The 11,968-nt window shown below is 42.9% G+C and overlaps 1 protein-coding gene across 1 annotated transcript; it reads left to right on the top strand.

Moving 5' to 3' along the window:
• The first annotated feature begins 3,125 nt into the window (after positions 1 to 3,125).
• LOC139533695 (uncharacterized) lies at positions 3,126 to 10,497 on the top strand. Its single transcript, XM_071331984.1, has 2 exons — positions 3,126 to 3,376; positions 6,837 to 10,497. Exons 1-2 carry the CDS (start codon positions 3,211 to 3,213, stop codon positions 7,613 to 7,615), a joined length of 945 nt encoding a protein of 314 aa, XP_071188085.1. The 5' UTR covers positions 3,126 to 3,210; the 3' UTR covers positions 7,616 to 10,497.
• The last annotated feature ends 1,471 nt before the right edge of the window (positions 10,498 to 11,968 follow it).

Raw genomic sequence — 11,968 nt, 5'->3', positions numbered from 1 at the left:
TGACGTCTTGAGAACATCCTGAAATGGTTCTCTGTGACGTCCTGAGAACATGCTGAAAGGGTCCTGAAATGGTTCTCTGTGACGTCCTGAGAACATGCTGAAAGGGTCCTGAAATGGTTCTCTGTGACGTCCTGAGAACATGCTGAAAGGGTCCTGAAATGGTTCTCTGTGACGTCTTGAGAACATGCCGAAAGGGTCCTGAAATGGTTCTCTGTGACGTCTTGAGAACATGCCGAAAGGGTCCTGAAATGGTTCTCTGTGACGTCCTGAGAACATGCTGAAAGGGTCCTGAAATGGTTCTCTGTGACGTCCTGAGAACATGCTGAAAGGGTCCTGAAATGGTTCTCTGTGACGTCTTGAGAACATGCTGAAAGGGTCCTGAAATGGTTCTCTGTGACGTCCTGAGAACATGCTGAAAGGGTCCTGAAATGGTTCTCTGTGACGTCTTGAGAACATGCCGAAAGGGTCCTGAAATGGTTCTCTGTGACGTCCTGAGAACATGCTGAAAGGGTCCTGAAATGGTTCTCTGTGACGTCCTGAGAACATGCTGAAAGGGTCCTGAAATGGTTCTCTGTGACGTCCTGAGAACATGCTGAAAGGGTCCTGAAATGGTTCTCTGTGACGTCCTGGGAACCTACAAGACAGAGGTCCCCCAGAGAGTGTTCAGCTGTTCAGCTAAAATGGATGGGCAGGACTCAGGAGGATTGTTTGTAAAATAATTTGATCGAGCTATGTAGCCTATTGATTCCTTCTTGATCAATAAATAAAACAAAATGTGTTGTTTCTCTGTAATACTAGCCACTTTGCAATTTTGGTAATAAATTTGATCTGATCTTCATCTAAGTCACAACAATAGACATACACAGTGTGCTTAAACTAATAACACACAAATTATTGTATTTTTCTTGTCTATATTGAATACATCGTTTAAACATTCACAGTGTAGGTTGGAAAAAGTATGTGAATCCCTAGGCTAATGACTTCTCCAAAAGCTAATTGGAGTCAGGGGCTAACCTGGAGTCCAATCAATGAAACGAGATTGGAGATGTTGGTTAGAGCTGGCCTGCCCTATACAAAACACTCACAAAATTTGAGTTTGCTATTCACAAGAAGCATTGCCTGATGTGAACCATGCCTCGGACAAAAGAGATCTCAGAAGACCTAAGATTAAGAATTGTTGACTTGCGTAAACTGGAAAGGGTTACAAAAGTTTCTCTAAAAGCCTTGATGTCCGTCAGTCCACGGTAAGACAAATTGTCTATAAATGGAGGAAGTTCAGCACTGTTGCTACTCTCCCTAGGAGTGGCCGTCCTGCAACGATGACTGCAAGAGCACAGTGCAGAATGCTCAAAGAGGTTAAGAAGAATCCTAGAGTGTCAGCTAAAGACTTGCAGAAATTTCTGGAACATGCTAACATCTCTGTTGACAAGTCTACGATAGGTTAAACACTAAATAAGAATAGTGTTCATGGGAGGACACCATGGAAGAAGCCACTGCTGTCCAAAAAAACATTGCTGCACGTCTGAAGTTTGCAAAAGTGCACCTGGATGTTCCACAGCGCTACTGGCAAAATATTCTGTGGACAGATAAAACAAAAGTTGAGTTGTTTAAGGAACACAACACTGGAGAAAAAAAGGCACAGCACACAACATGAAAACCTCATCCCAACTGTAAAGTATGGTGGAGGGGGCATCATGGTTTGCGATGGCAGGAATCTGTGAGTGGGAGGTATGGGAGGAGTCGACAGTAGGGAGTGATCATTACCCCATAGTGTGCACAGTAGGCCAGAGGGAGGAGGTGTCAGTGGATGGAGTAGGCAGGGGGGGTGTTTGAAAGGGCAAAGTGGGATCAGTATCAGGAGTTGTGAGTGGGTGATGGCTCGGGTGGATTTGAGAGGGGAAGTGGATAGTATGAATAACTGGGTGAGAACAGCTTTAGTGGGGGCAGCTATGATGCATTGAATGCACCACTTACCATGGCAGAGGTGAAAAGGGCAATAGTTAAGAGATGTCTGGATACTGTGTATATCAGGATGTTGTGGCCATATACACAGATGGTTCAAAAGATCCAAGGACAGGACGTACTGGGTCAGTACTTGTAGTGCAGGAATGTGAGGTGAGATTCAGGAAACGTATTACAGATCATCTGGCTGTATATACGGCAGAGACGATGGCCATACTGTTGACCTTGCAGTGGGTGGAGGAAGTTAAGCCAGAAAGATTTGTTATTTGCTCTGATTCATGTGCAGTGCTAAGGAGTATCCAGTCCTTTATATCACGTATCAGGCAAGCCCTGCTTTATGAGGTGATACAAACCCATGGCAGGAGTAAACAAATGGGTATACAGATCATATTTACATAGGTCCCAGCTCATGTGGGAGTGGAGGGGAACGAGGCAGTTGATGTACTGGCTAAGCAAGTAGGAAGTATTGAGGATGTTGATTGGTAGTTTCAATGAGCAAGGCAGAGGCAAAAAGCCTGATATGGACAGTGATGGTGGAGAAATGGCAGGAGCAGTGGAATAGAGATACTAATGGCAGACATTTTATTTCAAGTACAGAGGAAAGTTGGGGAGGGGAGAACAACAGGAAGGGACAGAAGAGAGGAGGCAATATTTACAAGATTAAGGGTGGGACACAGCCAGTTGAATAAGACCTTACACGTGATAGGCATCCAACAGGAAAATGTGAGTATTGCCAGGAGATAGTGGAGCATGTATTTTATTTTATTTAACTAGGCAAGTCAGTTAAGAACAAATTCTTATGTACAATGACAGCCACATATTTTTACCTTGTACCTTGTCAGCTCGGGGATTCGATCTAGCACCCTTTCGGTTTCTGGCCCAACATTCTAACCACCTGCCGCCCCAGGTAGCCTAGTGTGGACATTATTGGAGGGAAAGAGAGAGGATGAGATCTAGTATGAGGGAGCAGGGGATACAGGAAATTCGTTTAAAGAGTATATTGAGTAGAACGTCATTAGATATTGTCTCAAATATTTTGTTATTTTTTTTAACAGCAACGGGGCTGGCAGGTAGGATTTAGTTGGTCCCTGTTTCTGGCCCACACTCCAGTACAGTAGGTGGCGGTAATGCACCATAACGTTGGATGACAACCGCGGATAAACCCCACCGAAGAAGAAGCTTTGTGACAAACATTTTCCCTCGTGGACGAAGCAATACTAACGGAATACCCAATTTATCGACCGAAACATGTCTAAACTACAGTCGTTTCGTGTGTTTTTAAATGAGCGTTTAACTGCGGCAGCTGTGGAGATTTTTGGGGTAGTTGAAGAAACGGTAGCGGAGTACCACGAGGAGAATGATCGGCTACGGAGACTGCTGCGGATCACACCGGAGATAAAACTATGTAGAATAGGTTCGTATGTAGATCTTCTGATAAATACACTAAACAAAAATATAAACGCAACATGCAACAATTTCTAAGATTTTACTGAGTTACAGTTCATATAAGGAATTAGCACATTTGATATAAATCCATTTTCCCTAATCTTTGGTTTTACATGACTGGTAATGCAGATATGCATCTGTTGGTCACATATACCTTTAAATAGACTGTTCTCTCTGCTACCGCACGGCAGGCGGTCCTGGAGCGCCAAGTCTTGGTCCAAAAGGCTTCTTAACAGCTTCTACCCCCAAGCCATTAGACTGTTGAACAATTCATAAAAATCGTTTGTTACCTGTGCATAGTCACTTCGCCCCCACTTACATGTACAGATTACCTCAACTAGCCTGTACCCCCGCACACTGACTCGTACCGGTGCCCCCTGTATATAGCCTTGTTATTCTTATTGTGTAACTTTTTATTTTAGCCTACTCTGTAAATATTTTGTTCTTCTTGAACTGCACTGTTGGTTAAGGGCTTGTAAGTAAGCATTTCACGGTAAAGTCTACACTTGTATTCGGCGCATGTGGCAAATACAGTTTGATTTGATTTTGTCCAGGTGGGAAAGGGCGGTGTGGAGAGCAATAGAGATTGCATCATCTGTGGATCTGTTGGGGCGGTATGCAAATTGAAATGGGTCTAGGGTTTCTGAGATGATCGTGTTGATGTGAGCCATGGCCGGCTATATAACCCACGCCCCTCTGCAAACACGAGTTCTCCGATGTTTGTGACAATGCAGTACTTATTTAAAGAGAAGAGAATATTATGTTAGCACACATTAAAATTAAGTGATGTAGCCTTGTCCCCTTATTAATATATCCAAGTGTTTGACATGGGGGAGGGAACCAGTAACTTTATGATCAAACTTTATCAATGTAGAAGCAACAGTCATTTTTCATACTTTGATCTGGTTTCCTTCAAATATCATCCAGTTTCATGAAAAACATGATTTTGACTGTTCATGACCTTTAACTGTCCACGTGCTCAGGCAGAGTTCCCCGTGCACATGTGCACGGTACGGCAGTCTATCCAGTGTGCACTGTGCTAGTACGGAGGTGTAGTCGTCCCAGTTAAACCGGATCTAGGAAGATGGCAGAAACCACGAAATGGCGAATGCGAACCTGAGTGGACTACGTTAGAAACAACGGTCGTCATTCTTGGACACTGTCTCCAGTTCATTTATAGTTCCGTAGCCGAAAAACGGTTCATTACTCGTAGCGTTTAAACAACAGTGTGGCTGCGCATCCGGACTAAAGGTCCCGAAGCTTCTGTACACATGCTGATCACGTTCTGCGCATGTGTTTCTTAACAAATACATTTTTGTGGTCTCTTTCACTTCACGTTTCTCACTGTCAATCAAGAATGACAATTTTTTTCTAGTTTTACTAGTGAACGGTCCATGCAGCATCTGCATATCAACCATTTGATCTCGTGCCGGGACGATACCAGTATCACAATATTTGTTCCAATGCAAAAATGAAAGCACATAGCAGACGTAACTTTTTGGTTCTTTAAAACCTGCTGTATGTAAAACATTGTGTATTATAGCTTGGGAAATAAATGTGATGATGTTTGTTTCCAACATTAGGGCTGTTTTCCTAAAGAAGTTTAATCCTTTTCATGTTTTGTTTGCCCCTCATGATACTAACGAGTATCATGATACTGGTATCGTCTCGGCCCTAATTTGATGTTAATCAGTTTCATGGGGATATACGTTTAGATCTTGAGTTATACAGTGTTGTTTTGAATGATGCACAGTGAAGATTAGAGCAGATGGTGCTGTCAAACTGTAGCATAGCCTACCTGTGTATTTTGCCTAGTGGCACCTTGTTGAGTCTTGGCCACATTAGAGAAAATGTTTCTGTCTTACAGTAACGTTATGCTGTCTTCTGTTATGTAGAATACTATCATTTATAATATCTTGCAGACATTGATTCAGCTTTGATATAACTTTATTAAATTAGCACCATTTGCCAGAGTTACCTGTTGTTTACGAGTAGAGCAGAGACTGCGTGAAGTGGAGAATAAACACATGCACAGAAGCTTCTGGACCTTTAGTCTGGGGGGGGAAAGGTCCAGAAAACATCTGATCTGCAGCCACAGACTTAAAACAATGCACATTAGTGACGTGCTGATCAGAAATAAACAGCAGCATTTGATGTACAGATAATTGATTTGAAAAAAAGTAAATCAAAACTCTGTGGCGCGGTGGTTAGTCGCGGTGGTTAGTCACAGGCTTTGAACACCTAAATAGTAAGAATACGAGATAGGCATCTTATATTCCACTTCCCTTTATTGCCTCAATTCAAAAAAACTTCTAAAACTGAATCTATGCCGTTATTTAGGAGGATATGAGTGTGACAAAAGCCTATCATGTAGCCTACTAAATGAAATATATTATTAGAACCACAATGTGCAGATAAAATTAATCTAAATATTGTGCTTTTGCCGTGATTCGACCCAGTGTTCGATGGTTTCCAACCCCACCTGCTGAGCTACTGTTCAATTGTAACTTTCAAAAAAAATCGGTGTAATCTCACATTTTGCAAAACACGTTTCTAAAAAGCATGTGATCAAACACAGCTTCGGACGTCATTGATTACGGGGTAATTTACATTTTATACAAGCATCAGCTGTACTTTTGTATAGGATCAGACTGCTTTGAAAAATGTTCCGCATGCTTCGAAGCACCTGCAACTTGGTCTCAGAACAATTTGTAGGATTTGGTAAGTCAATCCGTTCCCTACATTTAGTATGATATATTACATTAGGTTAAATTATGCATGTCATAGCCGTCATACAATATCATATGAATTAGAGAAGCTATAGTATCATACGTCTTACCTGGTTGTACAATAGCATACGAATTGGATGACCTAACTTATCATTAGTATTTGAGGAGCTATAGTATTATACGTCTTTTTCTGAGACCATGTTGCCTGTTGCACCATAACAACAAAGGAAAATTATGGGGAGAATTTTACATTGGTGGTTAGGAGAACTAACAACAAAGGTTAGGTGAATTTATGTAAAAGTTTGGGAGAATTTACGTAGCAGGTTAAGAATTAATTGGGTAAAAGTTAGGGGAAGGTTTAGCTAAAATGCTACAGTTGTCCCCGACACAATTCAAAGGGTATTGTGGAAATCAAAACCCAATCCTCTAAGTCATGACGAACTCTTGTACTCAGATCTCACAACTCAGTTTTGGAAGATACTTTATGACCAAATTGTACCAACCATTTTGGCACAGGAAGAAATGTTTCTGACATATCGGTGTCACATGCTGTTTTCAACGAGAGAAATTGGTTCTTGAGTTCAGTTCTGCTTTAAGAAGATGCATTTTAGAAATAGGCAGGGTTTATGGCTGTGGCAGCTAGTGACGACTGTCTAAAGACTCTATAGATAACCTCTGCTCCTCTCTCCTTTCCTCCAGACTCCCTGCAGCTCTCTCTCACTGTCTCTGAAGAGGAGGTTCTCCCTGAGCAGCAGCACTGTGAGCAGGAGTGGAGCCCAAGTCTGGGGCAGGAGAACCCAGAGCTTCCACAGATTAAAGAGGAACAGGAGGAACTCAGGATCAGTCAGGAGGAAGAGCAGCTTCAAGGGCTGGAGGCTGATTTCAAATTCACTCCTTCCTGTGTGAAAAGTGAATGTGATCAGGAGGGCCCATTTCAGCCCTTCACTTCTCCCCAAACACAGACTGTGGAGAACAGAGAGAGTGACCCTAAACAAGTGGATCTCACACCTTTTGTTACTGTGACCCACCTTAAGGGCCTCAACATTCACTGTGACCCTCCAGATAATCAGAACAATGTCAGCCAATGCTCAGGCGTAAGCAGAAACCCAGTAGGACTTGACAGCAGCCCACCATTGGATCCCAGCTCATCATTGAATCCAAACCCATCAGGGGTGGAGCACTGTTTCAAACCCAGCACCACGTCTAGAAAAACTCACCACTGCCGTGACTGTGGCGAAATGTTTGCTCTGAAAGTTGACCTGCAGAGGCATGTGACTCTCTCCAAGAAGAGACTCAGTGAATGCCGCTTCTGCAGAAAACGCTACAACTCCACCTGTAAACTGAAGGCCCATGTCAGCCTCTGTCACAGTGGGAAACCCTACACCTGCCCTGTTTGTAGCAAGACCTTCAAACTCAAAGGAGATCTGTCCAAGCACATGAAGAGTCACACAGGAGTGGGAGAGAAACCATTTAGCTGAGGAGACTGTGGGAAAAGCTTCTATCAGAAGGGGAACCTAAGTTACCATAAACTGACTCACACAGGAGAGAAACCATTTAGCTGTGATGACTGTGGGAAAAGCTTCTATCAGAAGGGGAGCCTAAGTTACCATAAACTGACTCACACAGGAGAGAAACCATTTAGCTGTGATGACTGTGGGAAAAGCTTCACTCAGAAGGGGAACCTAAGAAACCATAAACTGACTCACACAGGAGAGAAACCATTTAGCTGTGATGACTGTGGGAAAAGCTTCACTCAGAAGGGGGACCTAAGAAACCATAAACTGACTCACACAGGAGAGAAACCATTTAGCTGTGATGACTGTGGGAAAAGCTTCTATCAGAAGGGGAGCCTAAGTTACCATAAACTGACTCACACAGGAGAGAAACCATTTAGCTGTGATGACTGTGGGAAAAGCTTCTATCAGAAGGGGAGCCTAAGTTACCATAAACTGACTCACACAGGAGAGAAACCATTTAGCTGTGGTGACTGTGGGAAAAGCTTCTATCAGAAGGGGGACCTAAGAAACCATAAACTGACTCACACAGGAGAGAAACCATTTAGCTGTGGTGACTGTGGGAAAAGCTTCTATCAGAAGGGGGACCTAAGAAACCATAAACTGACTCACACAGGAGAGAAACCATTTAGCTGTGATGACTGTGGGAAAAGCTTCACTCAGAAGGGGAGCCTAAGAAACCATAAACTGACTCCCACAGGAGAGAAACCATTTAGCTGAGGAGACTGTGGGAAAAGCTTCTATCAGAAGGGGAACCTAAGTTACCATAAACTGACTCACACAGGAGAGAAACCATTTAGCTGTGATGACTGTGGGAAAAGCTTCTATCAGAAGGGGAGCCTAAGTTACCATAAACTGACTCACACAGGAGAGAAACCATTTAGCTGTGATGACTGTGGGAAAAGCTTCACTCAGAAGGGGAACCTAAGAAACCATAAACTGACTCACACAGGAGAGAAACCATTTAGCTGTGATGACTGTGGGAAAAGCTTCACTCAGAAGGGGAGCCTAAGTTACCATAAACTGACTCACACAGGAGAGAAACCATTTAGCTGTGATGACTGTGGGAAAAGCTTCACTCAGAAGGGGGACCTAAGAAACCATAAACTGACTCACACAGGAGAGAAACCATTTAGCTGTGATGACTGTGGGAAAAGCTTCTATCAGAAGGGGAGCCTAAGTTACCATAAACTGACTCACACAGGAGAGAAACCATTTAGCTGTGATGACTGTGGGAAAAGCTTCTATCAGAAGGGGAGCCTAAGTTACCATAAACTGACTCACACAGGAGAGAAACCATTTAGCTGTGGTGACTGTGGGAAAAGCTTCTATCAGAAGGGGGACCTAAGAAACCATAAACTGACTCACACAGGAGAGAAACCATTTAGCTGTGGTGACTGTGGGAAAAGCTTCTATCAGAAGGGGGACCTAAGAAACCATAAACTGACTCACACAGGAGAGAAACCATTTAGCTGTGATGACTGTGGGAAAAGCTTCACTCAGAAGGGGAGCCTAAGAAACCATAAACTGACTCCCACAGGAGAGAAACCATTTAGCTGTGATGACTGTGGGAAAAGCTTCTATCAGAAGGGGAGCCTAAGTTACCATAAACTGACTCACACAGGAGAGAAACCATTTAGCTGTGATGACTGTGGGAAAAGCTTCACTCAGAAGGGGAACCTAAGAAACCATAAACTGACTCACACAGGAGAGAAACCATTTAGCTGTGATGACTGTGGGAAAAGCTTCACTCAGAAGGGGAACCTAAGAAACCATAAACTGACTCACACAGGAGAGAAACCATTTAGCTGTGATGACTGTGGGAAAAGCTTCACTCAGAAGGGGAACCTAAGAAACCATAAACGGACTCACACAGGAGAGAAATCAGGAGAGAAACCACTTAGCTGTGTTGACTTTGGGAAAAGCTTCACTCAAAGTCTAACTTACTGACACGTGAAAAACATCCACAAAGGAAGAAAAATAAGAAAAATTAAGACAAATGTCTTTAGTCAGAAGATGAAAATAAAAAGGCAGGATGTGAGTACACTCTCATAGACACAATAGCTGGAATAAGTAAATTAAGTCAGAATAGTCAGATTAATTGATGACTAAATTAGCAGTGCAGATGGCACTATTTTGTTAAGTGCAGAGATGTATTATAGGTATGAATGTGTAGGGGACTTCTGAAATTCTACAGATTTTGTAGCCCAGCAGGAAGATCAGCATGCCCCAAATCCAGAGGTTGTCAGTTCAAATCCCAGGTTGGGTCATATTGAAAAGTCTACTAAGGGATCATGTCAAATGTAATCATATTGTCATTTCTTACCTTTTTTTACGCCATTTTAGCTAAACAGTGTATCACGAACCTTAAAACCCCCATACCATTTCATTACTTGACTTATAATGGTTTGGGACACCTGGGACTAGGGCTGTTGTGGTGACCGTATTACCGCCACAACGGAGGTCACGAGTCATGAAGGCAGTCAAATTCCACGTGACCGTTTAGTCAAGATAATAATAATTCTCCAAGCTCTGATGCTGCTGATGGTCATTAGTAGCCTGCTACTCAGCATTCTATTGTCCCTCTAATCACTCTGACATCAATGCAAATGTTTTGAAAGTCTAACCAAGCAGTTCATGAGCCCATGAGCTCATGTTGCGCCACATTTCTATACGCAAGGCATTTTTGGGAGAAAACAGAGGGATGGCCTCTGTTAAAAGGAGGAGGATCCCATCAGCTTTCTATTGGCTAGACCTACTATACAGTGGGGCAAAAAAGTATTTAGTCAGCCACCAATTGTGCAAGTTCTCCCACTTAAAAAGATGAGAGAGGCCTGTAATTTTCACCATAGGTACACTTCAACCATGACAGACAAAATGAGGAAAAAAATCCAGAAAATCACATTGTAGGATTTTTAATGAATTTATTTGCAAATTATGGTGAAAAATAAGTATTTGGTCAATAACAAAAGTTTATCTCAATACTTTGTTATATACCCTTTGTTGGCAATGACAGAGGTCAAACGTTTTCTGTAAGTCTTCACAAGGTTTTCACACACTGTTGCTGGTATTTTGGCCCATTCCTCCATGCAGATCTCCTCTAGAGCAGTGATGTTTTGGGGCTGTTGCTGGGCAACACGGACTTTCAACTCCCTCCAAAGATTTTCTATGGGGTTGAGATCTGGAGACTGGCTAGGCCTCTCCAGGACCTTGAAATGCTTCTTACGAAGCCACTCCTTCATTGCCCGGGCGGTGTGTTTGGGATCATTGTCATGCTGAAAGACCCAGCCACGTTTCATCTTCAATGCCCTTGCTGATGGAAGGAGGTTTTCACTCAATCTCACGATACATAACCCCATTCATTCTTTCCTTTACAGGGATCAGTCGTCCTGGTCCCTTTGCAGAAAAACAGCCCCAAAGCATGATGTTTCCACCCCCATGCTTCACAGTAGGTATGGTGTTCTTTGGATGCAACTCAGCATTCTTTGTCCTCCAAACACGACGAGTTGAGTTTTTACCAGAAAGTTATATTTTGGTTTCATCTGACCATATGACATTCTCCCAATCTTCTTCTGGATCATCCAAATGCTCTCTAGCAAACTTCAGACGGGCCTGGACATGTACTGGCTTAAGCAGGGGGACACGTCTGGCACTGCAAGAGTTGAGTCCCTGGCGGCGTAGTGTGTTACTGATGGTAGGCTTTGTTACTTTGGTCCCAGCTCTCTGCAGGTCATTCACTAGGTCCCCCCATGTGGTTCTGGGATTTTTGCTCACCGTTCTTGTGATCATTTTGACCCCACGGGGTGAGATCTTGCGTGGAGCCCCAGTTCGAGGGAGATTATCAGTGGTGTTGTATGTCTTCCATTTCCTAATAATTGCTCCCACAGTTGATTTCTTCAAACCAAGCTGCTTACCTATTGCAGATTCAGTCTTCCCAGCCTGGCGCAGGTCTACAATTTTGTTTCTGGTGTCCTTTGACAGCTCTTTGGTCTTGGCCATAGTGGAGTTTGGAGTGTGACTGTTTGAGGTTGTGGACAGGTGTCTTTTATACTGATAACAAGTTCAAACAGGTGCCATTAATACAGGTAACGAGTGGAGGACAGAGGAGCCTCTTAAAGAAGAAGTTACAGGTCTGGGAGAGCCAGAAATCTTGCTTGTTTGTAGGTGACCAAATACTTATTTTCCACCATAATTTGCAAATAAATTCATAAAAAATCCTACAATGTGATTTTCTGGATTTTTTTTCTCATTTTGTCTGTCATAGTTGAAGTGTACCTATGATGAAAATTACAGGCCTCTCTCATCTTTTTAAATGGG

The sequence above is a fragment of the Salvelinus alpinus genome, chromosome 11 (assembly GCF_045679555.1).
Source record: "Salvelinus alpinus chromosome 11, SLU_Salpinus.1, whole genome shotgun sequence".
NCBI lineage: Eukaryota > Metazoa > Chordata > Actinopteri > Salmoniformes > Salmonidae > Salvelinus > Salvelinus alpinus.
The sequence above is the reverse complement of the archived record's forward strand: the minus strand, read 5'-3'. Positions and strand labels throughout refer to the sequence as shown.

Excerpts from the sequence above, each read along its gene's own strand:
- LOC139533695 (XM_071331984.1), top strand. The coding sequence starts at position 3,211 with ATGTCTAAACTACAGTCGTTTCGTGTGTTTTTAAATGAGCGTTTAACT. Across the intron at positions 3,377-6,836 it reads GATAAAACTATGTAGAATAG|ACTCCCTGCAGCTCTCTCTC; the intron begins GTTCGTATGTAG and ends CCTTTCCTCCAG.